Source organism: Chiroxiphia lanceolata, chromosome 13 (assembly GCF_009829145.1).
Source record: "Chiroxiphia lanceolata isolate bChiLan1 chromosome 13, bChiLan1.pri, whole genome shotgun sequence".
NCBI classification, from domain to species: Eukaryota; Metazoa; Chordata; class Aves; order Passeriformes; family Pipridae; genus Chiroxiphia; species Chiroxiphia lanceolata.
In genome coordinates, this window is record NC_045649.1 from 19,554,243 (window position 1) to 19,567,927 (window position 13,685).

The 13,685-nt window shown below is 44.6% G+C and overlaps 1 protein-coding gene across 1 annotated transcript; it reads right to left on the reverse strand.

Moving 5' to 3' along the window:
• Positions 1-352: 352 nt before the first annotated feature.
• Positions 353-11,373, reverse strand: CA7 (carbonic anhydrase 7). Its single transcript, XM_032701479.1, has 7 exons — positions 11,285-11,373; positions 9,064-9,261; positions 6,173-6,291; positions 3,756-3,851; positions 3,455-3,517; positions 2,330-2,485; positions 353-2,079 (listed from the first exon to the last, which is right to left on the reverse strand). The coding sequence occupies exons 1-7, from the start codon at positions 11,322-11,324 to the stop codon at positions 1,957-1,959; spliced, it is 795 nt and encodes a 264-aa protein (XP_032557370.1). The 5' UTR covers positions 11,325-11,373; the 3' UTR covers positions 353-1,956.
• Between the last annotated feature and the right edge of the window lie 2,312 nt (positions 11,374-13,685).

The window sequence follows — 13,685 nt, forward strand, 5'->3', positions numbered from 1 at the left end:
GCCATCCAAGATACACACTATGTTAGAATTTAAGTGAAAGAACTAAGCTGAAGCAGAAGCTGTTAATCCAAAAAGATGGGAAGAACTGCAACATAGACGAAAAATAATTGTTTCTAGAATTTAAAAAAAAAGTCCAGAAACTTAGGAGGGATAACTCTTACCTGTACTCAGGCCATTCTACTATAACTTAAGGTTTCTATGGAACTGAAGGTGAACAATCAAACATTCTTTGATATAAAACAGATGCATCAGTTGAAAATATCAAACATCATTTCTCTTCATGAAAGTCCAAGAAAAAGAGTAAGTGGGGAAAAGTGAGTCTACTGAAAATAAAGGATTAAGATATTCACACTTGGTTTTAAAGTCTCATTTATTTCATTTGTTAAAGAAATAAGATACATTAAATAGATTTTCTGCAACACCAGTTTGCATTACTAGCAAAGTTACATTCATAACAGCTAAAACCATTGCAGCCTGTAAGGATTTCCCGTTGCTTTGAGCATCTGGTGTGTAAGAATCTCACATCTCAGCCAATGCTGAATTAGCCCTCACAACATCCCTGTGAGGTAGATCAGTGTCACCCTCTTTTTATGTAAGAGGAAACTGAGGAACACAAAGTTCCAGGTCAATGTAGCAGGAAAACCAGAGCTGAAGGCTAGAAGTCTGGTCTTCCATTCCTTGCTAGACTATGTCCCACACCCAGTGTCTTTCTCCCTCTCTGAGACAGGGAAACAGCCCACAGTAGCTGCTGTTCTCCCTCTTCCCCAGCTTTCCTTTGCATTGTACATCTTTGATTTCCCCACCTAAGCTGGAGGAAAGTGCTAAAATCACTTTCTCTCTGATCTATACACACAAAACAGGCCATTTGAAGCTCAGAATTAAAGTAGCTGACAACAGACTGTGGGTAATCACAGGTCACATCACAGTATTTAGTACCAGAGCCTGAATTTGTCACTAAGCTGCACGAGCTGTAATACCAACACATGGCTTTTCTAAAGCAACTTGCTTTTGAAGAGGTAAAAGGACTCAGGAGGGTGTGCAGGGAGATCCCTGCCAGCCAGAGGGAAGGGATTTGTGCAGCAGTGCACACTCAGTGCAGCCCAGATCTACCCACTGGGTCCCTAAAGTAAACAAAACACCCCTTATCTGTAGGACAGACAACAAAGGAGGTCATATTGCAGAGCATAGCACTGAACTGAGGTAGACTTTGAGCAGTTTAGGACCACAAAGCACACATCTGGATTGCTCAAGATGTACTCTTCACCCAGACTGACCAGGGCAGCACAGTCCTGTATGACCTGTGGGCTAAACAACACTGCAATAAAATGGTCTGCTTTTAAGCACAGCATTTACATTGGTACTTTGAATTATAAAATAGGATCTTAGAGCAGTAAATTTAAAATATATATCTAGTTTTCATACCAGTGCCTACCCGAGGCAAGTAAAGAACTTTTCTCTAGTGCTACTTGTGCACTCTGTCAACAGACAGCAAGAATACAGTGCAAGCAATGTTTAAATCAGAGCTCAGCAAATGCTTACAACAGATTGGTAAGGAAAATTTAAGTCCAATTTACCCAAAATTCTTCATTACTGTTTCCTCATGTATTGAATGAGACCATTATTGTACTAGTAGATCACTACATAATTTCCCATTTTATATCAAGTTGGATTTTAATTGCATTTTAATTTTGTTTTAGAGTTTCAGGTCTCGGACAACAGTCTAGTTTACTCAGCTATCCCTTATATTAAATAGTGCTTGTTACAAAGATCCCATTTCTCAGAAGAATGAGCACTTCAAATAAAACAGAAAACCAGCAGATTGTCCCCCTCCAAGCAGAGTGTTCATGGAAATGCTTATCTTGTGTGTTCCATGAGTGGTCTGAGGACCAGAGTTTCTGTTTGTGGTATCTCAGATGTGGAAGCTCTTGGATATCCCAGGGCTACTGTGAGTTTTCCTCAGGCCTTGAAGGAAGCTCGGACAACTCTCCCCTTTAGAGGCTGAGGGGGGCGAAAGTTATTTGCCATTTGGACCCTCTGGTCCTCCTCGCTGGTGAAAAGGAGCATCCGGAACTTCTCCAGCTGGAAATTCAAATAATTGACTGCTTAAGGGGGCAATCAATGTTAATGGGTTGTAAAAGGGACCAAAGGAAAGTATTTGTTGTATTGTAATCAGTTAATAGAGAATATTAACAGAAAATAAGAGAAGCCTGATTATTGAACAGGCTGAATATTCAGTGTTTTAGCTCAGCCCCATTTCAAATTAAAACAGTCACTGCCTGCTCATCCAGCACTGAATCCTACAAGAACAGAGACAATATCAACAGTTTACCTGTTTCTCAGAAATTCTGATGGGTTCTTTCAGCACTATCCACGTTACACTCTCATTAAGGGGTGGGGTTGTCAGAGAGCCAAGGTATGTCCAATAATCAAGACTCAAGGGCAGGAGACATTTAGGGTTGAAGCTTCCAAACTGAGCTTTTGTTCCCTAGAAAAAAAAAAAGACTTTAAATTTATCTTTGTACTTTTAAATGCAGGTTAAATAACTTTTTTTGAAAGAGAAAAATAATGCTGAAGTAATATTAAAAACGAGGTGAAAAGTCTGTAAAGGTTTGGCTGCTTTATAACAACTGTTAGACAGAAGCAGCACGGCAAGTATGATGCCTGCTGCTGGATTACTGGACTTTGAGGCCTTGCCCCATTGTCCCTACAAAAACTCAGCTCTTCTCACAATAGGTCTAAAAATAACAGAGGAGCTGTGTTCTATGTATAGTGTTCAGTGTGAGCTACAGATAATATCATGGCAGAATTCCTTGTCTCATCACCTGCTATTTTCTATTCTTCACATCTATTTTAGTAGAAGACTTAAATCCTGTAGTCATTGTCTGCTATGGTAAATACTGGCTTTAAAAAAATCAAAGCTTCAAGTCTAAAATTAGAGGAAGGTGGATCAACCAAAGACACGCAGAAATAGAAGGAGTTGCTGCCTAGAGTAGTGATTACCACAGTCTAGAGAAAAGCTTTTCAGCCTGTAAGAATACCCCAAAAATATTCAGTTACTCACAAAACACTTTAGGAACAGATTAACTCAGGACCTCAGTAAGATTGCCCCTGACAGAGTTCTGCAGCAAAGACAAACAGCCAGCTTCCACTTGGTCAACACCAGGCTCAATGGAAATGGATTATTTTGCTGAGGGTAAAAGCTGAGCCTGAAAGGTTGTGGAGCTTCTGATTTTAGATTTTTGGGGAAAGGTAGAACCTCTGATGACCAGTGGGGTCAGCACAGCCTTGTGAGGCACCTGAGATTAGGCAAAAGAAATGAACTTTGGAGGGGAAGAGGAGACAACTACAGTGAGGTTCTAGTGATGGGAGGATACGATTTTTGTCTCAAATAGGTACATGTGCTTGATTTCTAAAGGATATCCCAGAAATTAAATTTAAAGAGCTGAAAACTTACTTTAAATTTTACCATGTACAAAGCATCAGTGAGTCTGTTCATACCAGCATGTTCTTTCCCAATCTAAAATAACAGAATAGACAGGTTAAATAAGAAGGACTTCAACTATGCTTTGAATAGATGTTTTCTTGTCTGAATCTCCACATTCCAACTAAAGTTTAACAGCAATTTGCAATGAGTTACTGCTTCCAATAAGTCATCTGTTTTCCTTAAGCACCTCTTAAATATGTGGCGTGGTCCTCAAACACTTGACAGCATAATGCTTTGCATCATGTAAATATGCTATTTTTGCCATTCTTACCTCCAAGAAAACACCAACTACTGCCAGGCCATCTGGAGCTGCTGCTGCTTCTCCAAATGTTGCATATTTTCTGCCATTCCAATGAACTAAGTGGAGCTTTAAAGAAAAATAACAAATAAAAATGATTAGTGATAGAAGCTGTGAACATGGTTTCTCTCATGTTAACAGCACCAACAGCCATTCACAACAGAATGGTTTTGTGCAAAAGGCATTGTTGGAAACATGAACAAGTTCAATCTTTTGGACTGGTCCCTAAGTGTGGACAGGCACTAAACAAATTTTCTAGATATCAGCCCGTAGTGGGGTGGCACAGCCAGGTTTTGGTAGTGGGAGAGCTTCAGGGGTGGCTTGGGTGAGAAATTGCCAGAAGCTCCCCCAGCTCATGACCCCGTGGGAGGGACCCACACTGGAGCAGTTCTGGCTCAGTTTAATGAGACTGAAGTGTTTTGCTAAGGAGGATGAGTTATGAGGAAGACCAAGCTCCTCCCTCCAAGTACTTGTAAATCCAAAATTAGGAGGCTCCAATTGAGGAAGTGTGGAGAAAGGAGAGATAACAGCCCTTTATTAGAGGATATATATGTATTGGCAGAACAACAAAAGAACACAAAAACAGCTAAACGATAATCCTGTACCCAAAGTTCCCCCAAAAATCCAGTTCGGTACTTTCTGTCCTTGGGCGCAATTCTAACCGCGGCCAGCAGGGGGCGCTGTTGGATCCCTGCAGTGCTCGGTGTTGGCCAGCAGGGGGCGCTGTTGGAACCCTGCAGTGCTCGGTGTTGGCCAGCAGGGGGCGCTGTTGGATCCCTGCAGTGCTCGGTGTTGGCCAGCAGGGGGCGCTGTTGGAACCCTGCAGTGCTCGGTGTTGGCCAGCAGGGGGCGCTGTTGGATCCCTGCAGTGCTCGGTGTTGGCCAGCAGGGGGCGCTGTTGGGCCCCGCTGTGAGGGAGGAGCCGAAATGGAGATTTCCCCCCACTGAAAGGGGAAAAGGGGAAAAGGGGAAAAGGGGAAAAGGGGAAAAGGGGAAAAGGGGAAAAGGGGAAAAGGGGCTCTTCCTATGGACTCACGCTGTCTGTGGCTAGTTCTGGTCGGGAATCTCCCCCCCCACCCCTTCATCGATGGGCACAAGCCGCTGCCAAACACGGAGGAGGGAAGGGGCAGCCTCCTCCCCCAAAGGTTCCTCCGCAGGTCGGCCAAGCCTCTCCAATGAAATCCCAGCCGGTCCCGGCTGGGGGCAGAACGGAGCGCAGGAGAAGGGAGGTGAACCCGGGCCAGAAGCTGCCAGACACCCGGCTGAAAACAAAATGAACCACGGAACCCCTCTACACAACACGCCCTCCCTGAGTCAGGGCAAAAGTGAAGTGAGGATGCCGTTTTCCAAGGAGAGAAGTGAGGATGCCGTTTTCCAAGGAGAGGGAAAAAAACTCTCCCTCCACCCCCCACCCCCCCCACCCCCCACCCCGGTCTTCTGAGGGCCATCAGCCTGGAATGCAAGGCTGCTGGCCTCTTCTTTTGTGTGTGTCAATCATCCCAGCCGAAAAACCACCCTCCCATGGAAGGGGACCCATGACCCCATGGAAGAGACCCAGGCTGGAGCAGCTCCTGAAGGACTGCAGCCTGTGGGAAGGACTCACGTTGGAGAATTTTGTGGAGGACTGTCTCCCGTGGGAGGGACCCCACACAGGAGCAGGGGAAGAGTGTGAGGAGTCCTCCCACTGAGGAGGAAGCAGCAGCAGAGACAAGATGGGGTGAACTGACCACAGCCCCCATTCCACATCCCCCTGCACTGCTCAGGGGAGGAGGTAGAGAAAGTTAGGAGTAATGGAAAGCCCAGGAAGAAGGGTGAGGAGAAGGTTTTAAGATTTAGTTTTTATTTCTCATTATCCTACTCTGATTTCCCCCAGCTAAGCCTGTTTTCCTGTGTCAGTACCTGGTGACTGATCTCTCCCTGTCCTTATCCTTATCCTAACCCACAAATGTTTCACTGCATTTTCTCTCCCCATCCAGCTGAGGAGGGCAGAGATGGAGCAGCTTTGACATCCAGCCTGGGTCAACTACCACACATCTTTAATTTGAAAGAAATCAGGCATTAACCTGTGACCTGACTTCCCTGGCACAGGCCTTCATCCTACAAAGCACTGTGCTCCAGTACTCACTGGTAGACTCCAGGATGCCACATTCCCATGGTGTTTTGGTTGGATTGTGCTGGGAGAGCCTCATGCCTTGTCCTGGCTTTGCAGAACTTTCTCAAGAGCCCCCATATGAAGCCATTTCTAATCTATGGATAACACCAGCTCAGAGTCTGGGCTGCCCTAACCACAGGGAGTAAGCAATGAGAATCCTAATCCTGTCCCCACTGCACACACAGTCACTTGTCAACAGCATTTGCATGAAATAACCCCAGTACAAACCCATGGTTACCTCACAGGGAAAAGGTTTGCCATCAATTGTGTGCTCTGAGCCCTGGCTGTGCGTTCTCCCCCAGTGAAAGTGGAACTGCTTCAGCCGAAATGGGTTCTGGAAGGGCCCACCACTGATTGCTAGGCAGGTAAAAACAAGAAAAAGAAAGAAAAAAGCTTTTTAGCTCCCTACTAGTCCAAACTAACCACTGTTGGCACAATAGTGGGAAAAGGCCAGCAGCCTCTGCCAGCGTGAAAAAGATGTATCATCCACACAGCTAGGAGGGGTGGATTTATTAATGGAAAGCACCTAAATTCATGTAGAAATATAAGTCAAAAAACGTTGAATGGCTACCTATCTAGAATTTTGTGGCCTTCTTGGAAGAGTATATTTGACATAGGAAGGTGTGGTAACCACTGTCATGGTTTTTATTGTGTTTAACAGGAAAGGCATAACCAGTGGAACAGGCTGAGAGCAGCCCTGGGAGAAGGACCTGAGGGGCTGGTGGGGGAGAGGCTGGACATGAACCAGCCCAGAACTCCTCATGCCCTGGGCTGATCCCCCAGCGTGGGCAGCAGGGCAGGGGGGGATTCTGCCCCTCTGCCACTCAGAAGAGACCCCCCTGCAGAGCTGCTCCAGCCCTGGGGAACAGCACAGGGAGCACATGGAGCTGCTGCAGAGAGTCCAGAGCAGGCACCAAGATGAGCAGAGGGATGGAGCAGCTCTGCTGGGAGGAAAGGCTGGGAGAGTTGGGATTGTTCAGCCTGGAGAAGAGAAGGCCCCAAGGAAACCTTATACTCTGAACATCAGGCAGACAATTCAGCTAAGTATTTCCTTTTTACAGTATCTTTACTTCCAGTGGAGGTTATCTATATTCCCTTTCCTTTAAATACCCGATCCCATAAAAGAGGTAATGTAATAGCTCGTACTTCACACGACACCACTCAATCTCAAGTCACCTTATAAAGGTAAGGAAATGCTACAGAGAAACTTAAGTGTTATTTCTAAATGATGTATGAACAGGCCAATGTTTAAGGTGCCACCTATAGAAGATACTTGATCAACAGCATCAGTAATCCCTCCTGTAACTTTATATGGCACCAAATCTAATACATTTTGCCCAACAGACAGGAAAACCCAACCAAAAAGTCTTACATTAAGAAAATTAAAATTATGTTTGGTATCTGTAAAGCATCCTCAGTGTAGCATTTTATTTAAAAATTTAAAGCAGGGGCTTGCCCAGTGCTGCCACATGTGCATGGTTCCAGCTGGCCTTTGTGCAGGAAACTGGCCTCTCCAAACCAAAGGTTTTAGTACTAATGAAGAATATAAATATCTCCCAGTATGTTTTTCTCAACTTAGCAAAGGAATGCATCACCTGTCCCAAATATTTTAAGAAATTAACTATGATGGGTTACTCTCGAATTCTGTTGTGCCAGTTATTCAGAGCTGAGTCACTGGATCTATTTCAATACAACTAAAACCTGTTTGAAACATATTTTCCACTCCTAGCAATCATCTTCCTTGGAAAAGTATTACTAAAACCAGTACTTTGTGTGGAAAGGGCAGAGGTCTCATTCCTGCATGTTCTCTGAGTCTGTATCTCTATATGCAGAGTAATAGATGATGTTCAGTTTCTAAAGCTGAATAAAGTTTGCTGTTACAGGGATAGAGTTCAGCTGAAAATTGCATGAAAGTAGTCAGCAAGCTGAGATGATCCTTCCAAAGATATTTTAAAAATTCCCTTTGTAGGGTGACAGGCTGAATGGATCTGTGCAGTACAAGTGGAAAATGCACATCCAGTCCTTTCCAATTCAATTAAGATGCTTAAAAACCTGAGTCTTCCATGGGGCAGTTTCTTAAATTCATTCCAGAAGAGAAATTTTAGAACAAAATGGCTTGAATTTCAACCCCTAGCCCTTATTTCAAAGGGTTACCAGCATGGACAAGCCACTTCACAGAAAGAGTAACTTGCTTTGAATATCCAGATATCCAATTTAGGCAGCCTCAAACAACACACACAGAAGGATGATGAAGTTAGATGATACATTTAAAAGCTGTTCAGAGTTGGTTTTTTACATTCACTCTTCCCATTTATCAGCTACTTTATCATCTCCATTTGAATGCTCTTCCCCTACCTCCAGATGTAAAAGCAAGGTCTTCCATGAAAGTAGAATTAACAGGGGAAATAATCAAACACTTAAAGCTTTTACATTCCCTGCCAAGAGCTGAGACAAGGATAATGTCCAGCTGCAGACAGTCCAACATCCACAAGCTGCTACAAACTCAGAATTAGCTGAAGGTTTTATAAATTCTGCAGAAACTGAGCTGCTCTGAGGCAGGGAGGAAAGAAAACAGTGCAAGGCGACAGTGACTGTCCAGACCCAACTTGGTGCAGTGGCTGTGATTATGATGGCTATGCTTGTATGACCCATTTCTGCTAATCCTCTTCTCCTTCCTGTGGATGGAAACTGGGCAGTGAGCCAGAGCTGGCATGTGAGTTAGTGTCTTTGGATGATCATGGAACAGGGTACTGAGGAGCTTACACACCTACTCTGCATGCTGGAGGTGGTCTAGGAGAGATGGTGGAGAGATACAAAGATTCCCTGTCCTGCAAACTCCACATCTCATTCAAAAGAAGAGCACTACAAACACATTTCTGGTTTTCCTGACGCAAAGAGGTTTTCCTAATGCAGAAACACTATTCTGCTCTGCAATATTGCACAGCTAGAGATGCTCAAAGTGAAGACAACAAACATGAGGCTCGAGAAGACAGAATATGAAGGGCTCTGGTCACCTGCCTTGCTCTAAACTGAAATTATACATCACAGAAGTTACACTGCACAGGATGTGCATAATTGTTTCCCCAAGTCACAAATGGTGTTCTAAGTCAGTTGGCTGTGTTATCTCACCTGCCTTGTCATCAGTATCTTCAAACTCCACCATAACTGAATGGCCAGTGTTGGAGATGCTGAGGGATGTGCACGACTCATAGGAGATGATCAGTGGCTTCAGATTTGGGTCATAAACTGCTCTTGCAGAAACAATATCAATGGGGGACTGGCGGCTCCCCTGGGCAATAGGGTAGGATTTGTGCCACTCTGAAGGTCCTTCGAAAGGAAAGAAAGGAAAGCATCGTTATTTCCTTCCTACTAAACACAAAATCAGTATGGGTTTTCATGAGGCTTGAAATAAAGCTTGCTCAGCAAGGGTGACTTGAATGTTTGGTATCTGAGAAATCCATTTCAATTCTAAGCTGGCATGTTTTTATTAGCACAAACAGGCTGCAACAAGATGGGGATTCAAACATCTCACACAAAACACCCTGAGGAAATCATGGCACATCGACAGACTGCTGTACCTTCAGCTACTTGGGCCACTCATTTTCTGCAGACTTTGTAGTTACATTGCAGAGGTGTCTGAAGGGTTTCCAAGGTGGGTGCAGGTGTAAACACACACACACACATACACACACACATACACACACACACACTCCCCAAGGAGACAGCCTTTAATTCTTCCTGGGGAAAAGAGTGTAAAAGCTCCAGCAACTCAAATGAGATGCAGATGACTCAACCTCTTAAGCTACTGAGTGTGCAGTTATTTTTAAAATCCTTTTATGACTGCAGTAAATCTTTGAGGCAGCTCTATTCTTCACTCATGCCCATTATGGTATCTCCCTACCCTGAGTGAAAGGTACACCACGTTAATTAACATTTTTGGACATCCTGACCTCAACAGAGTGGGGAGAAAGACCAATTTAATAACACAACTCTGCTGCCAGAGCTGGAACATTCTTATGCCCTTTGAGATAACAAAAGCTTATCCATATCAAAGGATTACTTTTTCTTACGCCTTTTTTTTTTTACTTTGGTATGGTAGTACAAGCAGCAAGTAAATTATTCTACTGCTTCTCTCATAAAGTATTAACAGTAACAATTTTGCTTCCAGATTCTCAAGAAGCACATTTTTAATTGTAGCATTCTCACATACTTTCACAAGGGGAAGCTTTTTTAATCAAGCACAGGTATTCAGCCTCCCTGCGTTTACATAACAAAACAGTGATCTATTATACTCTTATTTGGCTTTGACATTTTCTGCAAAGCTAAGCTTAGAAAATAACGTCTTTTCTCAGCCTGCCTGTAAAGCAGGTTTAGGAATTAAATGCTGTTAGACAAGGTAAGGCAATAACATTTCGCTCTCAAGCTTCATAAGAGTATATCTGGCTTTATGACTACTCCTACCTGCTCAAACATAGCATCTACCAGCACTAACCAGCTTCACTTAGTACTCAACCTTGCTTTTGGACTCCCAGAAACTAAAGGAGTTGCTGTTAAGAGACCAGCCCCCGAAGGTTATGCAGAAGAATCTCGTTGGACACTCAGCAGCTAAAATAATTGCTGCCAAAAGAGAGAGAGGCTCCTGAAAGTCATGCAAAAGACTGTTTTATTGGACAGCACCAGCCACTCATCCAACCCTCCTCTGTGAAGGAGCAGGCACTGCAAAACACTACTGTGGGAATCTTTCAGTAGCTTCACATTTCCCTCTGACACATCCTTGGGGGTGGGAAGCTAGGGAGGACAGCTAAATTAAAAACTGTCAAATCAGAAAGCATAAGTTGTTCTGTAAGAGATCTCTGATACTGATCTGTACAATTTAGTGATGTTCTAGACATATTTAACATATAACTTAGTTTATTCACTTCTATGGAAGCCTAGAGATCACATTTCAACAGCTGCACAGAATCAGGAGATTCATTATTGCTCTGTTAAATCTTCGTTACTTACAAGAATTGCTTGTGGAGAGACAGACACAGTTAATCTTTTTCATAACAGCTTTTTGGAAAGGGACCCATCTCTGCAGCCTGAAAAAAAACCCCACTCAGTCCTGCTTCCCTCAGTTCTGGAATGCTGATTGCAACAGTGAAAGGCAGCAGGCACAAGCCTGTGCATCTTTTGGTGCCACTTTCTGGGTGCTATTGATTATCAATAAAGTAATTAATTACCTGCTGTATATACTTGATGCTTGCAGACCTCGAAATGCAGGCAGCTCTGCAGGGCTCAGGCAACAGCTCTAGAAAGAAAACGAGTGGGGGAAGACAGAGAGATGCAGCACGGAAATGCCATAACCTACCGTCATCCTGCCCATATCCCCAACTGTGCTGGCCAGTCATTTTGGGGAGCTGCACCCTGCCGTGCTCCAGCTCCTCGAGCAGGGCACTGCTGCTCACCTGCCTTTATAATGGCTCACCGTGGGATAGGGTCAGCCCCTTAAAGATACAGAGCAGCCAAAGCAATTCCTGCAGGACGGGGAGAGCCTTTCTCCTCCTGTTCCTGCTCCTGTCCTCCTCCTGCTCCTGTCCTGCTCCTGTCCTGCTCCCTCTATTTGCTAAGGCAGCACAGAAGGAAAATATAAAACTGAAGTCTCAGGACTTAGAGAGGAAACTGTCCAGGTGACATGCTGTCCTAGGACACATGCAGATCACATTTAGGAAAAAGCAGCAGTGTTTTCTCACTCTACTCCAAAGCCATAACATGCTCTGAGCACCAGGCACAGTAACACGTGCAGGTGGCAGTGGGACCTGCCCTGCTGTGCTCTGCCTCTCTTTTCTGAAACACTCCCTCCAGCTGCAAAAAAGGAACGGTGTTTTCACCTGATTTGTAATTAAAACTTAAGAATCAGTAATTAGATAGGATGGAGAATATTCTCATCTCAGGAAAAATTCCTTGTGCTACTTTTAAACAAGGTAAAAATCACATAAACTAAGGATGAATTGGCAATCTGATTTTATTTTTCTTTGTAACTTTGAAGAAACTTTTTAAATACACAAAAAGGAAACTGTGGTTATATTAGGGAACGGAACACAGTAGACTCCAAAGAAAGGAGTTGGTCTGTGAAGCCTCAGTTATCTGGAATGATCCAGTACCTGTACCCTGCTAAACCCATGAAGAAGCTACAGTGAGACACCCAGTCTGTAGCTGTAAAATGACTTAAGACATCTCTGTGGCAAGGGAAATGGCTCCTTGGTAGCAATTTTGTTGGATCCAAGCAAATGCTCCCTGTCAAGGCTACATTTTATAAACATATTGATTTTCACAAAGACAACAGCACACAAAAACAGGTATTCTATTATGCAATCAAGAATATGGAAGGAAAAAATCAATAAGAGTATTTTATACAACTGTTACATTGTGGTACTGCCTTGTAAGAATTAATTTCATTCTTCAGGAGGTTTCCATAAGAGTCAGCTATAAAACCTTGGAGAGCAGCTGATGCAAGCTAAATCACTCAGTGAGGGATGCAAACTGCTCTAAAGGTCTCCACAGGAGAGTTCTGTGATGACTTAATCAGCTCAGCTTCTCAATTTATTTCTGTTAAACTGTGTGATGTGCTCGAGTCCCACACACACACCTGGCATGGACAGCACAGGTACAGCTGTGGTCGAACAGTCTGTGCACACAGGTCTTGTGGGGACCAAACACTGGGGCCAGCATGGCCACGAGGTTAAAAACATCACCAGCCTGTCAGGGAGGGGATTGTCCCACTCTGCTCTGCCCTGGGGCGGCCTCACCTCAACATTGGGGCAATTTGGGGGGACACAATGTAGGGAAGGGATTGAGCCATTGGAGAGTGTCCAAAGGAGGGACATGGAGATGGGGAAGGGCCATGGTTTGAAGCCGTGTGAGGACACTGAGGGCACTTGGTGTGTTCAGCTGGAGCAGAGGAGACTGAGGGGAGACCTCAGTGCAGTTCCAATTGCTGGGCAGGGGCAGAGGAGGGGCAGGGACTGAGCTCTGCTCTGGGGGGACCAGGGACAGCAGCCAGGGAATGGCTGGAGCTGTGTCAGGGCAGGCTCAGGTTGGATCTCAGCAAAAGGTTCTTCCCCCAGAGGCTGGTTGGGCACTGCCCAGGCTGCCCAGGGCAGTGGGCACAGCCCCAAGGCTGCCAGAGCTCCAGGAGGGTTTGGCTGATCCTCTGAGGCACAGGGGTTTACTCTTGGGGCTGGGCCTGTGCAGGGCCAGGAGTTGGACTGGATGATTCTTGTGGGTCCCTTCCAGCCCAGCATATTCTGTGAAAATACTCTGCTCTTAGTAGGGCAAATGAGCTGCAGGGAGCTGTGCTCCTTTGGTTCTCACTCAAGTGTGGCTCTGTGATGTGTTTGTAGCAAGGACAGCCAACTAGAGACAGTCAGTCAGATGAAAACAGTCAGATAAGCTGCTCTAGACCATGGGGAAAAGTACAAAAAGTAGTGAAAAGAAATGGAAGAGAAAATTTGTATGTTAAAAGGGCAGGCAATAAACTGGGGAAACTCATATGTAAGATAGAGAATACTGTGCAACTGTTTTCAAGAGAAACTTGAAAACTGGGGCCAGGTCAGTCATTGCAGTGCCCAGTGTCTACCTGCACCTGACACCATTCATCACTTCAGCTTTCACCTTCTCACATTCAAACCCACACAGATGTCTGCATATTTGGACTATAAAAACATGGCACATGAGGAGCTCTGAGACAAGTGAAAACATCCTGAAGACAT

Bases quoted from the DNA above. Each gene is read 5' to 3' on its own strand.
- CA7 (XM_032701479.1), bottom strand. From the start codon at position 11,324: ATGACTGGCCAGCACAGTTGGGGATATGGGCAGGATGACG. The intron at 3,518-3,755 runs GTAAGAATGGCA...CTGTTATTTTAG, and splicing joins TAGTTGGTGTTTTCTTGGAG to ATTGGGAAAGAACATGCTGG. The intron at 2,080-2,329 runs GTAAACTGTTGA...TTGAATTTCCAG, and splicing joins TCAGAATTTCTGAGAAACAG to CTGGAGAAGTTCCGGATGCT.